The sequence below is a fragment of the Balaenoptera acutorostrata genome, chromosome 3, assembly GCF_949987535.1.
Source record: "Balaenoptera acutorostrata chromosome 3, mBalAcu1.1, whole genome shotgun sequence".
NCBI lineage: Eukaryota > Metazoa > Chordata > Mammalia > Artiodactyla > Balaenopteridae > Balaenoptera > Balaenoptera acutorostrata.
In genome coordinates this window covers 151,444,844-151,469,503 of record NC_080066.1, presented here as the reverse complement: position 1 = coordinate 151,469,503, position 24,660 = coordinate 151,444,844, and the positions used below count along the sequence as shown (strand labels likewise).

The 24,660-nt window shown below is 45.9% G+C and overlaps 1 protein-coding gene across 1 annotated transcript in view; it reads left to right on the top strand.

Annotated features, from left to right (window-relative positions):
• DPF3 (double PHD fingers 3) overlaps window positions 1–24,660 on the top strand; it is a 244,019-nt gene that overhangs the window by 166,231 nt on the left and 53,128 nt on the right. The window contains exons 7-8 of the mRNA XM_057542703.1: window positions 12,912–12,965; window positions 13,384–13,512. Of these exons, the coding sequence (XP_057398686.1) occupies window positions 12,912–12,965; window positions 13,384–13,512 (183 nt within the window). The remainder of the gene's footprint in view (window positions 1–12,911; window positions 12,966–13,383; window positions 13,513–24,660) is intronic.

Here is a 24,660-nt window from a genome sequence, read left to right as displayed (position 1 = left end):
AGGGTTTGGGCAGGTTAGGACTCTGAGAGGTGTCACTCAGAGGCATCCTGTCGTGACTCCTTAAATGTCACCTTGGTAAACAGGGTAGCAGAAAGAGCACTGGGTTAGAATTCAAAACTCCTTTGACACAGGCTCACAGTGTGAAAGCTCTTCTTGAATTTCTTTTTACCTTCTCTGCACAGTGGGAATCTATTATAGACGATGTTTTCAAGGTACCTTTTTTGGGGGGTGGGTATGGGGATGTCTGAGGTCACGGACCTGTATGAAAAAGCTGTGTGAATAAATTCAGTCTACATTCATCTGTCCATCCATCGATTTATCCATCTATCCACCACCCATCTATTGGTTTAGTAACCATGTGTCGAATACTGCCTTGGTCCCTGTCCTCGAGGAGCTCTCAGTTGTGAGCAGGAATGTGTAATAGGGTATGTATAGAATATGGTGAAGGAAGCCAAGGGCTCAAAGGCACAGCACGCTTTCTACTCCTCAGGGCAGTAGTGCTCTAAGTGTGGCATCAGCATCACCTGGGAACTTCCTGGAAATGCAGATTCTTGGCTCCATCTGGAAACAGGTGCTCTGAGGGTGCGGGCCAGCAATCTATGTTTTAAAAAGCCCTGCAGGGCACTGAAAGCTTCAGAACGTTAGAAACATTAGAACGTTTAAAAAGCATTAGGGGGTTTGCAAAGGCTTCCCTGAGGAGGTGACTTTCAAGTTAGCCCTTGAAGAATGAGGAGAAATTTACTGGGTGGGAGAGGGCTTCCCAGATAGAGGGAACTGCGTGTACAAAGGCAGGGAGGTGTGAAACAGCATGGTGCGTTCAGACAATTGGTAGTAGTTGTGTCTGACAGTGGTACTGGAGAAATGATGGAACGTGGGCAGGGGCCACAGCTGGAAGCGTCTTCTCTGCCAGGCTGTGTAGTTGTCATCTTGTAGGAAAGGGAGAACCATGATAGCAATTACTAGAAGTAAGAACAAATGATTTATAAAGAAATATGTGTGGCATATTATAAATTATCGTACGGTGTATCTCTTATTTAATAGCATAAATGAATGTAAAATGCTCTCTACAGCATACTTGGAGCTCCTACGAGGGAAATGTGTTTTAAAGTATGGATCTATAAAATTTATTCCAAGCCTATTTCTCCGGTCCCTGGAATGGAAGTTGGGTTGTCCTCAGTCCCGGGAGGTCTCAGTCTTCTGTCTAATAGTGGTGGCCTGGCATATAGCTAGGCTCTCAATATCTGTCAAGAGAAGAAAAGTCCCCACACCAGTGTGCCTTTGGAGGGCATGTTGTACTCTGCAGAACTGAAAGAGGAGAGCCGAGTTGATTAAGGGTAATGTTGGCTGATTAGATAATCTGAAAATTAGTCTGATAATGTGTAAATTATCTAAAAGAAGCATATGATGTCATTGCCACACTGATGGGAAAGATCGAACAGATGTTAGTCTTCTGACATCTCTGTCCTCTAACATACAGCCCAGGGGCAATGGATACAGCTTTAAGAGAGAGAGTGAAAATCACGTTTGACACAAGCTTAAGAATTCTGGATCAGTCTGAAAGGTGTCTGAAAACCTATAAAACCCACACAACTCACCACTTACCCAACCTTGACTCAGGAAGTTCAGGCTTCCTTACTGGGGAGAGAGAGGGCAGTTCAGATCCAGGGCTCTGTCTGGAAAAGTGAGCTGCTTCTCGCTCCCCAAAGAGCAAATTTGGAAACTAACAACCAGTGTTCCTTAGGTGAATTATTATTTCACTAAACAGTTTACAGATTACAAAGCAAAGAAGAATCTGAGGTTGCTCTGGCCTTGAAGGTATACTTGGAGTTAACTCTCCAGACCTGTGGGTCATCCACACTCTTGACCCAGTGACTGAGAAAATGCCATTGGAACTGGCTGGGCCAGTGTGTGAATCACACACTCGGCCACCCTGCCATCTTCTGTCTGTGTAGCTGTGGGTCAGTTACGTACATTTCTCTGCTCCTTCGTTGCCTCATCCGTAAAACAGAGAGAACCATCATTCTGCCCTCACGGGGTTGCCGTGAGCCTGCCTGAGGTGACGTGGGTGACTGGCACCAGGCCCACACTCTGAGGGTGCCGACATCCCACCTCTGTGCCGTTCAGGCCAGCAGAGCATGTCCAGGACCACACATGGCTAATCTGAGTCGGGGCCCATCTGTGGCCATGTTGTTGCTGGGAAGCTAACTGCCTATGGGGGTCTCACTGGCATCAGGAGGAACTATCAGAGCCTGACCCAGCCCTAGCACATCCTTTGCTAAATCTTAGATATGGGAGCCCAATCCTTCCACATAAGCTGAACATGAGTATTTACTGAGCGCTTACTGTGCATGCACCCACTCGCGGGGCCAAGTGTAATTGGGGCTCCAAAAAGACATAACATGTGGGCTCGGTCCCAGGACAACTTCTGGTCTAATTGGGGAAATAAGATGGAAATGTGAAACCCGGTGGCAGGAAGCCGTGGATCAGAATCTAGCCGCGTGTGCATCCCTGTATTTACCATCCCGTTTCCCCAGGATCCGACATCTACCTGCCACTTGCCTTTCTGTGAGCCTCTTTTATTTCTCTCACCTTTTTGGCCTAATTACCTAGAATGTTCGGGATTGAAGAGTTTCGTGTCCTGATCAATGACAAGGGCAATAATACTTGCTGACATTCCTTGAATGTGTCAGACACTGTGCTAGGCATGCCACGTTTATCTCATTCATTCCTCACAGTCACCTTATAAGGTAGGTGCCATGTCCCCTAGAGGACACCAAGGCACACAGAGACTGAGGGATGTGCTCTTGGACACAGAGCATGAATGTGAATTCTCCAGTCATGTGTCACTTCTTGGGAAAGCCTACTTATTTACACCTTTGATCTTTTTTCCTGCCTTTTCAGAAATAAAATTATTTTACAGAGGAAAAGAAAGAGGGAGAGACATGGTGGAACACCTACTTGTGCCAGGCACTTTACACGTCATCTCGTGTAATGTTTGCAAGTCTGTGAGGCACATGCTATTACTCTCATTTTACAGATGAGGAAACAGAGGCTCAGAAAGGTTGAGGAACTCTCCCCAGGTCACACAGTTAGCAAGATGAGAAGATGAGATGTGAATGTGCTTGAGTTGGACACCATTCAGTTATGTCAGGACATTGGAAACCCAAGTGATGGATCCCAATCTCAACCTGGGATGTTTATCATAGTCCTACTGATGTCCCTTAATTTCCCCCTGTAGGCCAATTGTCAAGTACATCATATTGCATAGTGGCTTTTCAAAAGAGATGAATGTATTAATGGGCAGTATCAAGGTCAGCCAGGGCTGTGTAACAAAATACCATAGGCTGGGTGGCTTAAACGATAGGAATTTATTTCTCACAGTTCTAGAGGCTGAAAGTCCAAGGTAAAAGTGATGGCAGGGTCGGTGTCTGGTGGGGACTCTCTCCTTGGGTTGGAGATGACCATCTTTTTGCTGTATCCTCACATGGTCTTTGCTTGGTACATGTCGGTAGAGAGAAGCAAGCTCTCTGGTGTCTTTTCTTATAAGGGCACTAATCCCACCATAAGTGTCTCATCTCTCAATGCCATCACATTGAGGGTTAGGGCTTTAACATATGCATTTTAGGGGAGAAACAATTCAGTCCATAGCAGGCAAATTTAATCTTCAAAACAAACTTTAGCTGTTTATGATGTTATATGGAACCCCCCTTTACAAATTCTGCTTGAGACTTTAATTTGTAAATGAGTTTTGCTCTGGAAAAAAATCACACATCACTCAGTTCAATAATTTTCCTGCATCTTTCTCTCTCATTCTATATCTCAGTCTTTCCAAGCTCTTATATCTCTTTCTGACCTTGTTCTTAAAAAAAAAAAATAATGCTGTACCTGAAGTGAAAATCCTAGGACTAATCCTTGGCTCTGTTTTCCTTCACCACCCTTTTGGCTCCCCCTCCAAAATATACCCCGAATCAGTTTCCGTTTCTCCATCCCTATCACCCCTGGCTCTTGTCTGGATCATTGCAACTTCTTTATTAGTCTCTCTGCCTTCGTTCTTACCTCTTATAGTCTTTTTTCCAAGGAGTAGCCAAAGTGATCTTTCAAAAGTATAAAATAGATTATGCCATGCCATGCTCTCAAAACTTTCATCACACTTGAATACAATCCAAACTCCTCACCTTGAGGGCCTGCATTTTTGCTTCTCAAAGTGTGGTCAGCAGTATCCACATCACCCGGGACTCAGGTGATCAACCTGTCCAGGTTGGCCCAGGATATTCCCAGTTTTAGACTGAAAGTTCTGTGCCCTGGAAACGCCTCAGTGCTAGGCAAACCTGGATGTTTGGCTACCCCACGGGGAAGCGTGTAAGAAATGGGGGCTCTCAGGCCCTACCTGGACCTATGAATCCTAATCTGAATTTTAATGAGATCCCTAAGTGATTTATTTGCACAACGCTCAAATTTGAGAAGCCCTTGCCTCCAGGGCCTGCTGACCACTCTGACTTGACTTCCCTCGGGTGTGTTGTTGTATGTACCCGTGGCAGGGTAGTATCAGGTGGGCCAGCTAAGAGCCATACTGCCTGGGTTCAGAGCCAACGTAGTGTGACTTTAGACAAGCTTCCTCGTGCCTTAAGTATCATCTGTGTAAAATCAGAACACTAATGCCTCTGTATCATAGGGTTATGCAATGGTGAAATAAATTAATTCGTATACAGCACAGCACTAACAGATGTGTATGACACAATGTGATATGACTGTCACATGTCTCATTAGAGCCGTGGTTCTCCAGCTTGAGCACATCAGAATCACCTGTTCCTTAAAACGCAGACTCCCGGATCTCCCAGCCCAGAATTCTGGATTCAGTAGATCTGTGGTGGAGGCCTAGAATTTGCATTTTTAAGAAGTCACGTGAACTATGTGAACCACTGCCTTAGAGAAATCCAGCTTTTGAAGACCGATGGCCAATCTGTGTTTCCCTTTAATTCTTTTTACTTTTGGATGCACCGAGTCAGGTAACCAGGAAACAGGTCGCATTGTTAAATCTGGGGGGAGAAACTTGGTTTTCATTCTTTTCCTAAGGCCCTGTCCTACCACGGGCAAATGTCTCTGTGGCTCCCAGCACCCGCTTCCCGGCTTGCTTTCTGGGTGTGTTCCTGGTCTGGGCCCTCATCTCTGGGCTGGGCTGCCTGTCAGCTCTGTGGTCCCTTGACTCTCTCCTCATCCTCAGGTCTGATGCTTGAGACTCAACCTTTTCTTTTGCCTGAGTACTGCTTTTTAGTCTGAAGGACATAGAAAATGCTGGTCCCTTGTGGACTGATGGGGTTTACATACCCGAGTCCTGTGGAGGTGGTGGTGAGGAGGGGTGGAGAGGGACAAGGCTGAGCAAGAGAGGAAGGGAGCTTGCTGAATTCTGACATCACGATAATAATATCCTGACAACTGAAGCAGACGAGGCTTATCCTGCTCTACAGCACTGGGATGTCCTGCATTTCTCTCGGGAATGACACCACTTCATTCACAGCCCTTTTGACATAGCTCCTCTCAAGTGAGACGTTTTCCCCCTCAACTGACTCATTTGGTGGCAATAACAAGTTGCTACACCAGGGCATGAACTGACCCACATGACCTGCCACTGGAAAATGGAAACATCTTGTGCTTTCCTTAATCAGCACTGAGAAAAGTAATCAACTTTGCTTAGTCTCTTTCTCACTCTTCCGAAGCGTCAGTAACAGACCTGGGGTTGCTGGCCTAAGGCTGGAGCACAAAGGACGTTACCGAAGGGTCATGTGACCATCTAGTCCCAGAAGTAGTGACATGGTGTCCAAACTCCTGGCAAATGGCAACTCTAACCAAATACATCCATTAAGATGGAGACATCAGTGTGAGCAGACACGTGATTTCTGATTTTACAGCACAGTGTCTTGGAGTAAATATTTACAAGGTGTGTGTCTAACGGTATGAGTTTTGTGTTCCATAAAGACAGAGGAAAAGGAGATAGGTACAAGGAAGGGTGGGATGACTGACACACATTTAAAATTTTTAGAAAGATTCTACAGCTACCAAAGCACATAGTAAGACAGGGCCTATATTCTCACAGGCCGGTTCAGGGCTCCTGGCAAGAGACCAAACATGAGGTTCAAGGGGCCCTGGGGGCCAAATGAATCTGGGAGTTCTTAACTCCTTCCATCCTGGTTTTCCAAGAAATGCCTAAGGGAGAGGATTCCCGCCGGAGGGCAGACCCACTGGCTTTCTCCACCACCACTTTATTCTCTCCAGTGGGCTCCCCCACTCTTTATGTTGCTTCTGGCCCTCACTCTTTTTTTTTTTTTTAATAAATTATTTATTTATTTTTGGCTGCATTGGGTCTTCGTTGCTGTGTGCGGGCTTTCTCTAGTCGCGGCGAGCGGGGGCTACTCTTTGTTGCAGTGCGCAGGCTTCTCATTGCGGTGGCTTCTCTTATTGTGGAGCACGGGCTCTAGGCGCACGGGCTTCAGCAGTTGCGGCTCGTGGGCTCTAGAGCGCAGGCTCAGTAGTTGTGGCGCACGGGCTTAGTTGCTACGCGGCATGTGGGATCTTCCCGGACCAGGGCTTGAACCCGTGTCCCCTGCATTGGCAGGCGGATTCTTAACCACTGCGCCACCAGGGAAGCCTTGCCCCTCACTCTTTATGTCCCCTGTTATGGGCAGGACTGATGCTGGCAGTGCCTTAGGATGGTCACTCAGTGCTCAGGGGACACTTTACATCCACTGAATTCCTGGTCTTTCACTTCCCTTTGCCTGGCAGTTGTGTTTTTTTTCCCCTCCCAAAAACCTCTGTGAAGATTTGCCATCCTTTCATTAAGTATTTATTGTCAGCTCTGTGTCAATCACTGTGCCAGGTGCTGGGGATTCAGAGATTAAAGACACCGCTCCTGCCCTCAGGGAGCTCACGGCTAATAGGGAGAGAGATGTGTACACAAATATGAAGCAAGGATGAAAGGCTGAGTTCCTCTGGGTTTGAAAAACTTCGCTCTTCTTTCGCCCTATTATAATCCTCAAATAATAGGCCTAAAAGGGGCCTTAAGACATCATCTAGCATATTTTCTTGCCTCTAGATGGGCCTGCCCTCAAACAAACCTGGGCCAGGGACACCTTCCCAGGTGCAGACGCCTCTCCAGAGAAGCCTGCTTCTGCGACCGTGCCTTTAACTGCTGAATCGCGCTCGTGTCCAGCTTTCTGGTAGCATGCACTGCCATTTCAGCTCCTTCTGTCTCCTGTTGTCTTTGACAATACAGTGACTTAGGCCCATCCATAAACCCAAAGGCTTATTAAATCAGCCCTCGGCCTTCTCGTCTCCAGGAGGACTAATCTTGGGGCCTGGAATCATTCTGCATTAGCAGTACCCCCTCCTCAGTCCCTATCATACACTCACCCTGTGCTCAAGGCCAGGTGGCAGAATGGTGCGTGAGGTCTGACGGTCATGTGCTGAGTGGACCCTGGTGTTTGTTTCCCCCACCGGGCTCCCCAGCTGCCCTGCCTTCCACATTCAGGGAGGAAGGCATCATTTGTCTTCCCTCTGGAGCCCCAGGGTGGGACCAGAGCTGCTATTAGGTGGCCAAGAAGAACCAGCCTGAATGGAATCCCAACATGTTTATTCCTTGGATCCGTGGGATTTATTTTTTCATCAGTTCTAGGGAAGCAATGAGAAAAGGTGTCAGGCCTTGGGGATAATTTATATGAGTAAACACGTAAGGCGTAGGGCGAGCAAGAGCATGAGAATTAAGGCCGTTTATCCAGGCTTGGAGGCTCTGTGTGCCCTCTGGTCCAGCCTTCCCCACAGTCTTTATCTTGCCACTTTAACCCTCTCCTGGCTCTACTCCACTTGGGCCCAGCACGGATCTCTTCACAGCCTCAGCCTTCCCGCTGCCTCCCCCGCCCCTCCCGGGTCCCTCATTAAAGGCTGGGTGGAAGGGAGCAGGCTGAGGCGGTGGCCTCCAGCTGAGGCCTGCTCGCTGATTCTGAAGGGAAGGCACGTTGGCTCCCCCCCTCCCTCCCCTCCCACCCCGTCTCCGCAGCTTCCTCCTCCAGCCTGGCCTGTCCAGTGTGCCCTGTGTGGCCAGCCTGAGGCTGCCTTCCGCTCTCCGTCTTTTCCTTTCCCCTTCTCTTTACTCCGTCCTCCGAAGATGCGCTCTGCACTGCCAAATGGTACCAGGCTAGGAGGCTTTACACTTGAGAGATGAAGTAATAACAGGTGGCAAGACCAGAGGCTGCCGGAGCCCAGGATTCTGGTTGCCATGGCAACATGTCAGCCCCGTGGAGGGACGGGAGCTGTCAGCCGTGGAGGGTGGTGGGGGAATGAGCGAGGGGAGCGAGGAGAGGCACAGCGCCTCCTGCAGGGCTCTTCTCTGTGCCCCTGGGGTCCCCGAGCGCTGCACACCCCTGCTAGCAGGCCCTGGGGAGACAGCTGCTGGCCTGGGGCTGGGGTCAGGCTGGGTGGCGGGCACGGGACACGGCACCACGTCGGTGCACACCAGGCCCTGGCAGGCGGTCGGAGCGTCTGCCCAGGATGTGAAGTCACGCTTCCGTGGATGTTCCACGGAGGAGCCTAAACTTCTGGCTTGCTTCCTCCTTCCCTAGGACGCTAGGGCTGCCGCTCCGGCCTCGGCAGAAGCGGACGAAGGGCTGTTGCTTGTGCCCAGCCTGTGCCCACCGCTCATTTTCCTCTTGAGCCGCAGGCGTATTGCGGCAGAAATCAGGCTGAAAGGGGAAAAGACAGCCCTGTCTCGGGGGTAGTTCAGGAAGATTTGGGGCCTTGTTTGCCCTCGACACGTGGCCTGACTGAAGTAAAAAACCCGGTAGTATGGTCGTGTGCCACACTGCCGTTCCAGAATGACTGCTCACCCTTTCCCGAGTGTGCTGGTGGGACTCTGTGGGGCTTGGCTTTTCCTTTCTCTTGGGTTGATTTATTTGAATGTTCCCTCCCACCTTCTGTTATTGTTATTATTATTTTTGGGCATTTCCTCATGAACTTTGTTCTGATTTCCATTTTTTTTTCCTTTGAGCTTTTTAAAGTTATTCCCCTCCCGCCCCCCAGGTAAACTCCTAAACTCTTAAGGCTCACTTTAGTTTCTCAGCAGCTTCCTTGTATCACTTATATGATCTCAGCCCATGAACATTCATCAACAGAAAACCAAAGCCATCATCGCGGACGCTGCCATCGAGATACCACTCGTGTCTATGGCCTCCCCGTCATCTTGCTCTATAAAGTGGGACTCAATTTCCCATAAGCGGAAGCAGACTCTCTATTTAAATGCACTTGCAAGGTCTGGGCAAGCTTCCTATTTATAGTAAAATCCTTTTTATAATGACCTCGTAGACGGTGCCAGGAAATTGCTCACGGATGGGTCAGGCCAAAGGCCAATAAAGCCACGGTGTGAGCTTTACTTAAAAAAAATCCTTCATGAGCCTCTGGAATTCTTTGGAGAAGTGTTTTCACGGAGTATATGACAATCAATGGGGCCACCAGGATGGATTACAGCGGTAGAGACATTAAACTTAAGTTCAAAGGGAATTGCCGCTTCATCAGGCCAATCTCAATACTTTTTATCGCTTTGGGCTTCCCAAATAAAGTACTGGGTGAATCACGTTTATGAAATATTATATATGCAACGTTGGCTCTGGACTTCCCAGAGGCAGAGAAGTGTGATTAGAGACAGAGTCTCTGAGGACACAGACAACCCGGGGGTGAATCCCGCTTCCTCCACTTCTTAACTGGGGCTTGAAGCCAGCCCCTTAATCTCTTTGGGCTTCAGTTACCTCATCTGTCAAATGCTCCCTACTTCACAAAATGCTTGTGAGAATCCATGAAATAGTGTGTGTAAAGCATCAGTGTAAGATCTGTCACCATTTTGTAGTGTCATATGTGTCTGTTTCTTCATCTTCTCAAAAAACAGTTGAATGAGGGGGCTGGGTGGGTAGGCACAAACTGGTGTCCCCTTCTCAAGAGACAGTGAGTCCTAGTCTTATACTTTTCTTGTAAGTCTGTGTACAGGACGATGTCTCACCTACCATAGTAGGGAATAGTACAGTGTTGTTCTTCCAGCAACCCAGGGCTCTCGGCCACCCACTCTGTGTACTCTGGGAGCTAGACAGGACCCAGGCCAGATGACTGACCATTCATTTGGACGTGGACCAGCTCTTCGTTTTGGGGACTGGGGAAATAAACCAGGCAGTGAGTGATATTCAGAGTGACAGATAACTCTGCCTCAGTCCCCCTAGGAGGAGCTCCCGAGGCATCACTGGGCTGCCTACCTACCTCTCTGCCATCCTTTTCTAAGCCATTCATCTCACACATCATTGTTAACCATTTCCTGTGTGCAGGACACATAGGTTTTCCAGCAATGAGTTGGATGTGGTCCCTGATCTGAAGGAGTAAACCACTGAATATGGGGTGATGAGGCAGGTGTATACACGTATAGACAGGCGAAGGGTCATAGAAGCAATGTCAACAGCGTGCTCTCCCTAAAACCTGACTGGTCATTTCTGGCTGGGGACTTGGGAGAGCTCCATGGGAGAACCCTCACTAATCCTAAATACCCCAAAATGTACGAGAACCAGAGGTGAAAGCTATTGATTAGTCCATCCCATACCATTTTACCAAGATGGAAGGAAGCTTGAGCTCGCTGTTGTGAGAGGAGAGTAGGAGCTGAAGTGGAAAGGATTTCACTGGAAAATGAAGTCTAACTGCTCACTATCACTTTCTACACTGGGCCCTCGCTGGACTAAAATGGTACCCACTCACCTGGCATGTCACAACTGTACACACCAGGGCCTGCAGCTGGAAGTTTATCACCATTTTCATCCCTTTGGCCAGGAACTTTGTATAACCAACAAATATATGCGGGGATCCTGCTCTGCTTCAGTCTCCTCGGAAGCTTCTCTTCATCAGATGAATTAAATTCTCTTCCATTGGTCTTTCTCCATAGGATTGATTTCTCCATCACTGTCTGCTTTGCTCTACTAGATTGTTTCTGAATTTTTATTTCTTGCCATATTGGAGTCCCTGATTCGGTAGGGTGTTCTACCAATGGTCTGTTGGTGGTGAAAACTGTAGAATTATCTGGGCATTCTTATACTCTATATTCTACTTCTTCATCCTCATAAATCACAAGGAATAGTGTGTTGGAGGAAAACCAGATTCTTTGGTTGCTTAAAGATTTTGTGAAAGGGAGAAAATCTGACATAAAAGGGAATCCCGAAGAGAACAGGAGACAGGTGATGAGACTGGGCTTCCTGAGAGGTTTAGTGTGATGATATACATGGGATTCTTTGATCACTCTTCATGCAGGAAGCTACCTAAGTTGTGATTGGCATCTCCACATTTTATATCTAGTTCATAGCAATCATGAAACTTAGCTCTGTTTTACACTCAGCCCCTACATTTAATATAACCCACTTCTTCTTACTGTTCATCTTTTGATTGATTTCCATGATAGTCGCTTAATCAGGAAACCCCGAGTTTATTTGCTTCATAGACATACTTGGATTTTCTTGAGAGAGTTCTTTTTTTTTTTTTTTTTTGATGTGGACCATTTAAAAAGTCTTTATTGAATTTGTTACAATATTACTTCTGTTTTTTGCTTTGGTTTTTTGGCTGCGAGGCATGTGGGATCTTAGCTCCCCGACCAGGGATTGAACCTGCACTCCCTGCATTGGAAGGCAAAGTCCCAACCACTGGACCACCAGGGAAGTCCTGAGAGAGTTCTAAAAATGGTTAAGATGGCAACTGAGAAAGAAAGAAGAAAGGGACTTCTTTCTGGATTTGGGCAGTGAAAATTTTATAGGCAGAATAAAATTTTTGCGGATGTCCTGCTTTTTGGAGATTATTTGCAAAACCATTCTGTATGACACACATCCCTCTTTGAGATGCAGTGACTGATGAAGAAAAACCCACACTCCGCAGGCCACAGGGTGTGGCCCCCTCCTCTGTCTGCCGCAAACAGCCCACATTTTTCTTGCGGAGAATTGTCTGCCTCCCTGAAGATGAAAATCAATGACTTAGAAACTGATTAAACAATCCAAATAGCAACTGATAAATGGATTAACCCTCTATAATGCAATTCTGTGAGCTTTTGTCTTCCGCCTTCCCCAGGTAAGTTTTTCTATTCCTAGAGGCAAAGCAGAGGCATGGAGGAAGCGGAGGCCAGGGGGAATCATATTAAAGTCCGTGAATCCGTTTATCACTTACTGTCTGGATGGTATTTCTGCTCACATATCTGCTTCCTTTTACAGATTTGTACCCTGATGAATGTTAGGCAGTGAATAATGAAAAATAGGGGCAGACATTGGGGATAGGGGGGAGGAAGATACCCCGGTGGTTTAGGCTGATCCCATAAACAGAGAGACTTTTCTTCTTAGTCACAAACAGGGAGCGTTAACATGACAAAGAAATGTCCACAGTAGGGATCAAAAAACAAGTAAAATGGAGGCATTTCTTCTCATGTAAAGAACCTGTCCAAGGCTTTTTAACCAGCCCCTAGACACTGAGATTTCAGGGCTTGAGGACATGTGCTGTTTTCACAAGGCTTTGTTTTTAAAATTGTGTCCCAAGATATTCCTTTGTCTTTGTGTAGGGCCTTTCTGTAAGGGTGGCTTATGAAAGTCTTAAGCCTCAGATATGCTCACTAACTCACCGTTCAACCCATCTCTGGTATGAGGCTGAGCTAAGTGTTCAATTCTGATTCTAGGCACTTGGGGTCTGCTGATGAACTAGTCCTGGGTGCTTTCCATAACCAACAAGTCTGGACTTCAGGGAGATGGGGCTGAACAAGAGTGGACACCTGTGTACCTGCCCACATGTGCATCAGGGTCCCCCAGAGCCTCTTCAGGGTCCTTCCTGCAAATGATCCCCCATCAATGCTTCTTTGTTTTCCTTTTCAGAGACAGAAGGAATATCTCCTAAACAAGAGCATCTTCCCCAAGGGCAAGGCCTAGGTAGTGACCTTTCTCTCTCCCTCTAGTCACACCACCGTTGATGGTTACCATCTGAGGTTTGGGTCCCAAGGGCTCGTTGTTCAGGGATGAGAGAAGTTCACTTGATTAGTAAGGCCTTCTGGATGCTTCGCTGATCCAGGGATACAATCAGAAGAGCAGAGTCGTTTCTATAAATACACAGAGCTGACAAATATTGCACTCAAACTCAGCTCTGGATGGCTTGCAAGACATTGGTACGGTTGAACCGAGGAGAATCATAAAGAAAACTTTGCCCAAGTTAACAACTTGGTTGTAACAAAACCTCAGATTCTAAACTTCATATTCTTTCTGGAGCAGATTCTGCCATACCGTGGGAGAAGAGGGGCCAGTGGAGACTCACCAGAGCCTAACATTGGATTTTTAAAAAATGTTTTCACAGCCCAGAAAGGACCGGATGGGACAGTCATTCCCAATAACTACTGTGACTTCTGCTTGGGGGGTTCTAACATGAACAAGAAGAGTGGGAGGCCGGAAGAGCTGGTGTCCTGTGCAGACTGTGGACGCTCTGGTGAGTGTGACCCCTTCTCGCATCATGTGCCCGTAGACCAGGAACTCTTCCACTTGCACTTCTCTGCCATCTTGTGGGGGTCAGGGGCTGAAGGGTGGGTGCAGAAGTGACGGTGATGATACTTCGAGTGGAGATGGGTTTTCAGGTTATTTTGATTTGTTTCTTCTTGAGGCTTAAGAACTAGAAGTTATTCCCTGGGATCTGGGGAAAATGGAAAGAAGAAGGTGTGGGCTTTTGTCTGTCCGGCCTTTCCGTGAGGTGGATATTTCTTTGTGTGTGTTGTTGTGGACGACAGTGAGACAGTGTGGAAACACCCGGAGACACAGGCAACGTGCTTCCTTGTATCGGGTGACGTGCCCGTAACAAAGAGATGCGTTGGTTCTGCGGAAGTACCCGGGGCAAACCGGAAGAACGTGGAGACGTGAATACTGGGAGAGCAGCTACATCTGGAGCTGTGGGGGGCACAGACCCCTACACTCCTGCGTAGCTGCATAGATGCCACCCCATTGGCCACTCATCCCATTTTCTCATGCGGAAAGCAAAAGAGAGCCCGGTCGATCAAAGAGGCAAAGGGCAGGTGTTCTTAGGACTCCTCTGCAGTTGACTTGGGTTGTTTTGAATTTTCATCTTCAATCTATTCAGAGACTAAAATTGGTCTTGTTCTTCCATTCTTAGAATGAGCACAGGTCTTCAAGTTTTGTGCAAGCTGTTGTTTTGCTTTTCAATTCCATTATTTTGCGCTGGATCGTGGTTGGCTTTTCACATTGTTTTATGTTATAACGAGGCCAAAGTGCAAGGCAGGGAGGAGAGAAGGTTTCAGACTCATCTTTAGTCTCATCAACTGCTGACTAGTAGGTGAAATACAGTTTGGTTGGGTGGTTGCTTCCACCAGCCAGGAGTCATGGCTCCTTCCCACCTTTCTACCCAGCATCTGTTCTACTCCTAGTCATGAGAGAAGGCCTGAGATGACCACACCCGGCTTTACTACAGCAGCTCAGTTCTTCCCTCGCTCCGTCCGCAGACCTTAGCGTTAGTCCTTTTGTATTTGGTTTTGGGTTGTTTAAGCTTTAAGACTGACTTGAACAGCAAATCAGTAATTGGAAAAGCACTGTGGTTTTCACTGCATACAACCCTCCGCATTTAACCCTTAAAGACCCTGACAGGGTGGCCCATCTGTGCAATTCTGTCAATTCCTTTACTTGTCAAATGTGATACCTAACGTTGAACTTTTTATCCTACTGGTGCCAGCTTAGAAGAGAGGGCCCATGTGATAGTGGAGGGATTTAGATACTCAAAAAGAAAATGAAACAAATGAAATTCACTTCAGCATTTTTAAAAAGCAAGCGATCAGACAAAATCTCTACCACCAGAAACAAAGTTACTTGGTGGCATGATATTCTAGGCAGAATTTTATGGACTGCTATGGGTTTGGGATGAGTTAGAGAGGGCAGCTTCAGAATTCTCAGTGAAAACTTCTGAAATTTCTCCTCTCCCTTTCCTACAAAAGACGGGTACTTGAATCTGATCCATGGGGGACCAGAAGTGGGCAGTTGGTTTTTTCTATCCAAAGCTTCTCTCTTCACAGCCTTTACTCAGCTTATTCTTCCCAGGATCTGTCTGCTATGTGACTCAGGGGGCCATTTTATACCGGCCTAGGTGTTCTCATTGCATTCGCCAGGGATTAATTTTGGTGGATAATTTAGTCAAGGTCTGACTCTGATGTTCCTGAAATAGTCAACACCTTGGGAATAAGCAGGTGGCATTAGCCCATGGGATATGCTCATTAAGGCAGGTGGGCCAATACTTCTCTAGGGCCTCCCTGGAGTCCTTCCAAGGAAGAGTGTGGAGCTTGGAAGAGCTGTCTTTTCCTTCCTATCTACCCCACTACCTACTTTTCCTGGGATAAAAAGTGAGATTCCGGAAATTGGCACCCTAAGTGGTGCCTTATGACCTCATCGGGGGCAGTCCTGGGGCCCATTTGGAACGTGAAAAAGTTTCTACTGGAGTTTTATAGACTTCAGGATACAGTCTTTTATTCGGCTTTTCCACCCCTATTTCCCACTTTCTCAGTGCTCTGAGTTAGATTTGACAACCCTGGACTTTCTGGAGTAACTCAGACCTGGGTGTGTTTAGGGCCTGGTGTGTGTGTGTGCGTGCCTGTGTGCACACACGCGTGTATGTGTATGCGCACGTGTGTGGGTGCAGATCACAGAAATGTCCTCCAGTGGTTAAAGAAAATGGGAGACTCTTTTATTACCTACCACTTATCAGACTTTCCAACTTCTTTTTGCTTTCAGTGCAAATGAACTACATGGTGTAAGGGCAGAATTGAAAGGGTATGGAAAGAATGGGATTAGAAACGGGTAAAAATAAAAATAAAACGGATGGAGGCTTAACCACCTTGGCCGGGTTATCTGACAGCAATACCTTTGTAAAGCTGACTGTCAAAGCGAAGGACAAACATTGTGCAAAGAAACGCCAACTGAAAACACCAAAGAAATACCAACCAGGCTTAAAAACCACCAAGGAAACGCATTGTCTGGGGTGGGTTGAGCGAGCGTGCATGCGAATGTGTGCCTTCGGAAGAGAAGAAAGAAAGATCGTGGTTGAATCTTGCGCTGTCAGAGCTGTGGACAAATATATTATGGTAGAGATGATGCCTTTTCAGGGAGGGGAGAAGCCTTTTCCCTGGAAATGTTGGCTTTGTCCCGTTACCCCAAACCCCTGTCACCAGGTGACGCACCCAGTTAATCCCTTTTGGTGTGAAATGGTTTATGATTTTGCCATTAAGAATAACAGTGTAATAATGTAATAAGAATATTAATAATGCTGTCTGTTGCTTAACCCATGTGCTGATATATTCATCATACATGTCAGCTCATTTGGGAGGAGAAGGCAGGAAGGAGAAGGAGGCAGCGGCCGCAGCGCGCACCACGGAGGACTTATTCGGTTCCACGTCAGAAAGTGACACCTCAACTTTCCACGGCTTTGATGAGGACGATTGGGAAGAGCCTCGCTCCTGCCGAGGACGCCGCAGTGGCCGGGGTTCGCCCACAGCAGACAAAAAGGGCAGTTGCTAAACGCACGGAATGGACTTTCTGGGCAATTAGCCATCACCCTGTGACTTTGGTCATTGCTCTGGTTCTGATATATATATTTTTTTAATGAAAGACAATTTAGGTTTTCCCTTCATCCTTGCTTTTTCCTCTCACTTTCCACGTGTCCCTCCCCCCCTTCCCTTTCTTTAGGGCACATACAGCAGAAGCACAGACTACTGAAACGAAACAGAACAAAAGAAAGAATAACAGTCCTTCAGAGAGATGGCATCGTGATGTACTATTTATTGTCCATAGAGATGGGAAGTTAGGCGGATTATCTCTTTTTTGCGGGGGAGGGGATCTTTTTGACATGAGCAGAGTTGATTTCCTCAGTTTTCCTATTTATTGGCAAAACGAAGAGAGGAGGAACATTGGGTTTGGAAACAAAGAACCAATAACGTTAAAAAATGATTTTTTATATCTTCTAGCTATTATTAGAAGCAGGCCTTTTTTTTTTTTTTTTTTTTTTGAGACAGAGAGAGAGAGAAGGGAAATCAAAGAAATTGAAGTAATATCCTGTTTAGAAGAAAGCCTGTATGGGGGAGGATTTCCTTGATGGGAGAGGATGGCACTTTGTACCCCATGGAACTGGTGGCTCCCCACGGCAGACCCCCTCCCCATTTCTCCTCCCCCGACCTTTCCATCTTCCTCCCTGCTTGCGAGAACATGCCAGCAGTTCCTGAGAAGCCGGGCAGCCCGTGTGTGGCCCTCATCCTGCTCCTGGGCCCTGACCTGCAGAGCCTGTGGGATCCTCCTTCTCCGTCAGCCGAGCTGCTGTTTTGTTGTTGCTGGTTTTTTCCTCACTTTCCTCCTGGTGAAGAGAAATTTCCAAACACAGGAATGGAGTATAAGCAGAAAGTCGTGGACTCAACAGTGACCACAGTACCCGAGGCCGCGCTCATGGAAGAAAGGACGTTACTTCACAGTAGATTTCCCTCTCCCCTCACCCCTGTTTAAAAACGTATAAACACCCATTGGATGATCAAGTCTCCCATATTTCTTCTATTTTTTATAGTGCCCTCCAGGCACTTTGTTTTATGTTTCCAGTAGCACCTCCTGAAATAAACCAAAGCAACACTTGCTCAAGGCCCCTGGGGTGATGAAGACCATCCACCTTGTTGGCCAGCCGGTCCCAAGGATGAACAGCTGTGCGGTCCTAGTCAAAAGGTATGTCCTGGCTGACCTGTCTTACAATAAGGGAAAACCATCATAGTTGTTTTAAGTTTATTCCTTCTTTCTTTTTTTCCTTTCCTCTGCTCCTAACTTGTCTTTTGTTTTTCTGGGTTTGGACCCCCTTATTCGTGTGGGAGTGGCCACTGGAACATCTTCTACCCAGCCATCTGCTGTCTGTGTGTGCATGCATACCTATGTGGGCCCAGGCCTAGGTGTGGGATCTAAGGCTTGCTTGGGCTCTGGGAAGCTCTGGGTGGAGAATGGGGGACTTCTGGCTTCAACTGCAAGAGAAAACGGCTGGGGAGTGCTTGGCTAAATCTGCCTTTCTTGGCCATACCTGGAAGCAAAAAGTCCAGGGAACTGAGGTTGGAGTTGGCTGCTGTCCTTGGGTAGAAATCGAGGGGACTGCATGTCTAGGGTGGAGTTCCTTGCTCCAGTTACCAATTCAACAGCCAGGGGGATGCATCCAAATCAAAGAAGATCTCTGATTAGGCACAACATTCAACCTCGTTGATTTGAAGATTCTAAACCCCCACTAAATGTGGTCAGGGTCTCCGGCCTTCATGAGAGCGTAGGTCCAGAGATGTAGGCACTGCCCTTTGGCTTGGGTTGGGAGATCCAGGAGGCCGCCCAGGCAACAGGCTGTAAGTGTCTGGGAAGATCTGCTTTGACAATCCAGCCTTTGCAGAACCTCACGAATTAGACCCCTCATTAAAATAACAAACCAACCCAACAGAAGAAAGGACCAAGCAAAGAAACCCACAAATGGACTCCTTGTGCTTCCCTGGTAGCCTGAGACAGACAGGGCTTCCACTTTTCTCCTGCTTGAAATGTGTAAGTGCTCTCCTAGGCGTTTGTGCTCAGTTGTGAGAGGATGAAAGTAACCACCTCACCCACTTTGAGGATGTTCTACCTAATCTGTATGTGGCCCTGTTCCTAGGAAATATGGCGTAAACCTCCAACATTGTAATATTCCTACATGCTCACGTGTGTGAAAAAGCCAGCGTAGTTGGTTCCAGTTGGTTTCTGCTTAGTGGATACAACCTGCTCTTGCTGTCGTCCTCCACCTCTTTACTTCATCTGTTCTGTTACTTTGACTCAGACATTGGATTCACAGCATTACGACTTGCTCTCACTGGTAAAATGTGAGCTTCTACATTAAAAAAAATATGTCCAGCCAATCTATACTGTCATTTGTAATCTTGGATTGGGTTTGCCAAAAAGTTCATTCGTGTTTTTCCGTAAGAGCGTATGGGAAAACCTGAACGAACTTTTTGGCCAACCCAACAGTTGTTTGTAGTCCTGAAATTCTCAATGACAGCTTGACTTTGAACTTGAAATTTTTAAAAACCCACATAATCAAAACAAATTATAAAAAGTCACCTAATTTTAGAGTCTAGCTTGGGGTTCTGAGGGAGAACTAATAATGAACTGTCTAAACAAACTCCCATGGAAAGATTTATCTGAGGGTGGCTATTGCTTATCTGTTTTAGTTTGACTAGTATAGCTTGATCTTCAGTGTCTCTTGCTGGAGGTGGCAGATGTCCTCATCTTTCTCAGTTGGTGTAGCCAAGGTGAGCATAGTCATGCATCTTAGCATTGCCTGAGTACCTTGTCTCACCTTGCTAATAGTATCTTTCAACAGACTCAAAATTTACATCCTTTAAAAAAACAGGAAAATAACTGGAAGGGACTTTGAAGATAATCAAGTTCAAATCTTTCACTTTTCATTGAGAAAGGTCAACCTGGAGAGACTGAGTTACATTTGAGAGGGTAAAATGGACATTGCTTTGGAGGAAAATGTCTTAAGGGGAAGGAAGAAAACTCTAAAAGGAGGCATAGGAGGAGGAAGCTGGCTTTCCTGGATTTCCATATGCCTTGATGGTCACTGTTATATCTTCATCCTCCGTTCTTTATATAACAATGGCCAAACATTTATATGCCAGGTCTTGTTCTGTTGCCCCTGGAATAGTTCATTTAATCCTCTTGACTACCCGTGAGGTAGGTGCTTGTATTATCCACAGTTTACAGATGAGGAAATTGAGGCTTAGTAATTGAATGTACCTGAAGCCCTGCAGCTGATAAGGAGCCAGATTTTGGTCCTTGGCAACCTGACCCCAGGACTTACACTATTTACTTTTGTTATTGTTCTGTGCTGCCCCTTGCATATACATGGAAAAAATATATTATACATATATATCTCCCTTCCCTTTTCTCAGGTCCACCTGAGAACTTTAAAAGGTGACTTTATTAAAAGCAATTTCAAAACTGAAGAGTAAGCAATTAGATCCCAAAAAGATAATTCCAATTAAAATTCTATGCAGAATTTTATAGAGAGCTCATCTTCTAAATCATCATTTCCAGACATTCCCTCCTGATGCCTATTAGGGACAAAGATCTACTTTTTTGCGACCTCAGAAATTGCAAGAGTTGTGTGAGCAATCAGCGCATCTATCGTTTTGTTGTTGCTTTTGTTAAAAAAGTATCGGTACTCAAATATTAATATAAAACAAATTAGAATCATCAGGATGAAAATGGTCTGACTAGTTTCCTTTATCGTCATCTCAGTAAAGCACCACCCCAAATCCTTCAGAAATGTCACCGAATTTTCTGAGACCTAGCCCAAAGATAAGAGAATCAAAGATAGTAGAACTTTCTAAATTTGTTGCAACATTCAAATCCCCTGGGGGGAACTGCTGATGTAAAGGTGATTATCGTTGTTGTCTACCTGTTGTTTTTTCCTACCTAGGACAATCTAATCCTTTACATCTGTTACTGAGACTATGTAGAGATTAGACCCTCTAATCACCATTAACACTGGGAGTGAGAAATATGCATTTAATTTTTTAAAGGTACTTTAAAGTCACTAATGCAATTTGCTGCTGGTATTTTAGAGAGAAGGATTTAATAAAAATATGATGTTCACATCAATAGTGTCCCTTTAAGTCTTCCTGCTTACTTTCCATCTCTCTTTGCACCTAATGGGTATTGCCCCACTGCCTTTGTATAGCACTTGAGGGAACACAAGATCATTACTTGGGGAGAGAACTAAAGACTGTTTGGAGGTTCTCACTTCATGGTGGAATAAAATTAATTAATATTATCCCAATATGCCTCCTGTTACATCTGATGAATATGATCTTGAACTTGTACTTAAAGTTTGCGCAGACTCATGTATTAGGAATTTTTCTGTGGGGGATTTTGTTCAGCCATTGGAAGTGAAGTTACTTGTGTTGTGTATTTTCTGAGTGAGGCATTTTTGATCCAGTGAGTAGAAGCCTAGAGTAGAAAAGTTCTGGGTTCTGGACTCAATTCCTATGTGAGTTTGTTTCCGTGTATCTCTGTCACGGTTTCTCTATCCCTAGGATATGGACGTTCCTTACCCTATCATAATATATAACCAACATTACCTCACCATGATTCTTAAAACAACCCCATGAGGTAGAGTAGATGTTATTGATTTCCATTTTGCTTATGAGGAAACTGAGGTTCGATCAGGTTAAATGACTGGTCTGAGGTTCCAGGGTCAGTAGGTGTTATCTGGGTCTTCTAATACTCTTTCCTCAGTCTGTAGTGATGTCTCCACAGATCTCACTTTGAAGATTTCTTGAGTAAAATTAGTCAAGGGCTTTGAAGTCTTTCATTCAAAACCTTACTGGATTGAGAAGAGGCATCTGATGCTGTAAAACCAAACCAAACCAAAAAAACCCCAAGCTATTATCATCTTAGAATCCTGTTGAGAGGTTAGGTCTAAGTCTTCATGAACTTTCCCAAAGAACTGAGGTTGAGCTTTCTAAATGGGCAATGTACTGATGGTGACATCAGGGTGGGGGTGAGGGTGGGAGGGGTGAGGTGGCAGGGAGTGAACACTTCAGGCTGTGTTTTGTTCACATACCCAAGTACTTCTAACACTGAAACATGGAATTATATGATACTGTTGCACTGAATAAAAGGGATTTCTGACCACTTACTCAAAATAACGGTTTAGGAAAAAACATTCAGCTTGATTGATTTACAAAACAGCTGAGAGTGATAGAAGATCCCTGTCAGAACTAAACTTTACCAACTTTTTCTGGCTAAAAAGCATTGGCAATTAGGTTTCCAAAGTATTTCAACACTGGTCCTTAACCAATGACTAAGACTTAAATTTGTTTTTAAGTTTTGAAATAATTTCATACTTACAAAAAACTTGCACAAATAATACAAAGAACTCCCACATACTCTTTACCCAGATTCTTCAAATAACCACAGTACAATGATCACAACCAAGAAATTCACATTGATGCAATACTACAATCTACAGACTCTATTCAAATTTTGCCAATTGTCTCACTCATGTCCTTTTTCTAGTCCAGGGTCCAATCCAGGATCACATGTTACATTTAGTTGTCATGTTTTCTTAAAGTTCTTTAATCTGGGGTAGTTAGTTCCACAGTCTTTCTCTGACTTTCATAACCTTGACACCTTTGAAGAACACTGGCTATCATTTCATAGGAAGTCCTTCACTTTAGGATTGTGTGCTGTTTCCTAATGATTGAAAGCAGGTTATGCATTTTCGGTAAGAATACCACAGAAATGGGGTTGTATCCTTCTTAGTGCATAGTATCAGGGGGTTCATGATTGATTTACTGCATTACGAGTGACTTAGAAATTTGGCCTTAAGCTGAGGTTCAGGCTAGTATGTCTGTAGACCTTGGAGGATAATATTTTCACTCATTTTGTGGCTAGGGACTGAGTAATAGCAGCTCAGCCCTGTGAAGGATAGGATGAAATTAAACGTGGGGCCAGTGGATTTATTTGCAATCTAGTTGGGCAGACTAGATATTCATAAGTAGTTAAAAATGTGTAAGAGTGTCATGGGGTGGTATGTGATTATTTTTGCTGGGAATCACAGTAGTCAGGGAGATTTTCTTAGGGGAAGCCATCCAGATCAACAAAGAGCTCTAGCTTGACTATTTAATCTGTAGGCAAAAGTGTCTATTGTCAGAGAGAATGGAGATAGGGCTCAACAAAAAGCAAAGCTGGGAATCACAACCTGAAACATGTAAAATGTAAAATGGCAAAAATCACATTATTTTTTAAAAAGTGCTTAAGTATTGTTCTGTAGCATTTTGTTCATGTCACTAGGATTAGTGCTTATTACAACATATTAGGCTTTTTTGGTAGTCTTTCTCATCAAACAGATGATGTGTTCCTCGAGGGCAAAGATGATGTCATTCGTGTCCCTTGGACAGTACCCGACACCATTGTGCCATAATTATTTGTTGAAACAAACAGAACTGAGCAATGTTTCTGAGCTAATTAGTGGAAGGATTTAGTGTCTCATTCTATGCATAGTGGATGCTCAAGAAATTTTGTTGGCAGAAAGGCTGAAGTCGTAGCTGGACACAGCATCCATTGGTCAAGTGAGGAGGTAGATGAGAGCCAGGAGGCAGTGATGTGGGGTGGGGGGAAGTGAATGAGGACGTGAGGATGGGGTGAGGGGGAAGTTGAAGATGTGTGGAGGGATGGAAAGTAAGCCTCCTGAAGGGGACTGAGAGGAGGAGACCAAGACATAGCAGGACATTCCCAGTGGCCTGCAGCTGGCCCAGAAAGAGAAAATGGATTTAGGAGCAGAAAGTTGGGAACCAACCAGGTATTTTCTAGATGGCTTAAATAGGGCAGAAGAAGACTCGTGTGTGTGTGTGTGTGTGTGTGTGTGTGTGTGTGTGTTGGGGGGTCAAAGGTAGAAATTTGAGGAAATGGAAAGGGCATGGGGTATAGTTATGAGACAGACTCACCAAATGAGCGGCAGAGGGGCCAGGGGGTCTGGAGCATTGGGAGAGGGACAGAAGACTCCTGGCAGGTGGTGAAAGTCTGACTGAAAGCCCAACTTGGCAGGTGCTCTCTGGGAGGTCTGGAGAAAGGCCAGCTGGTTCTGTCACTGGAGTGAAGGGGCTGGAGGAGGTGGAACAGTGAAGAGATGAGCACGAGGGAAGAGGAGGGGAGCCTGGGAAGGGGCAGCAGAGAAGCATATCTGAGAGGGAGACAGAGGGATGGGATGGGATGGAGAGGAAAGAAACAGGAACAGGTGTGGAGGGAGGGCTTCGTGGTGGGTGGAAATGAGGCCTTTCTCAGCCTCCCTTTGAAAGCATAGGTGGATGGGTAGAGTCTTAGCTTTGGAAGTCCATCTAATCCATTCCTATACACCTGACCAGTGAGTCATGCCTTGGGTACTAGGAGAGATAGGGAATGGGAAGGGGAGTTTCAACTTGGAAGAGGCTGATTGGCTCATTTGATTTTGAACTTTGTTCCCTGCTGGCTTGGCCGCTTTCCAGTTGGACCCCACCCCACCCCGGCCCCCACTTTCCTCCTTCCCTCGCCACTCAGAGTGAGCTGGACACTCTTGGGGGCACCTACCTCTGCCCTCAAGAACTGCTTCTAGGGTGAAATGTGATAGTACTTGGTTTTCTTGCTTACTCCTTTGTGCCGACTAATCCATTCCAAAGACCAAGATAACTTGGCAGATTTCGTTTCGGCTAGAAGCAAAATCCATGCCTGGTTGGTAACCATCCAGGCTAAAGGACCCACCGGGTTTGAACTGCTAGCACGTTCCAAGGCTGACACTTGGGATCACGGGGCTAGTTGAGGACTGGAACAGATATCTTGGCTTGATTCTCTGAGTAATTCTGACACCCTGGAAACACTTGGGGCAGGATTGGGGGTGAGAGTGTATGCATCAAAGCAGTGTCCTTTTGGCCTTAGACCAAATGGGGCATCCTTTGGGGTTTTCTATGACTGCAACTGGTCCTGTACCATAGAAACTACTCATTTCCACTTAGGTGACAGGTGACAGATTATATCGTAATGGTCTTTCTGGAGTATTTTAACAGGGAAA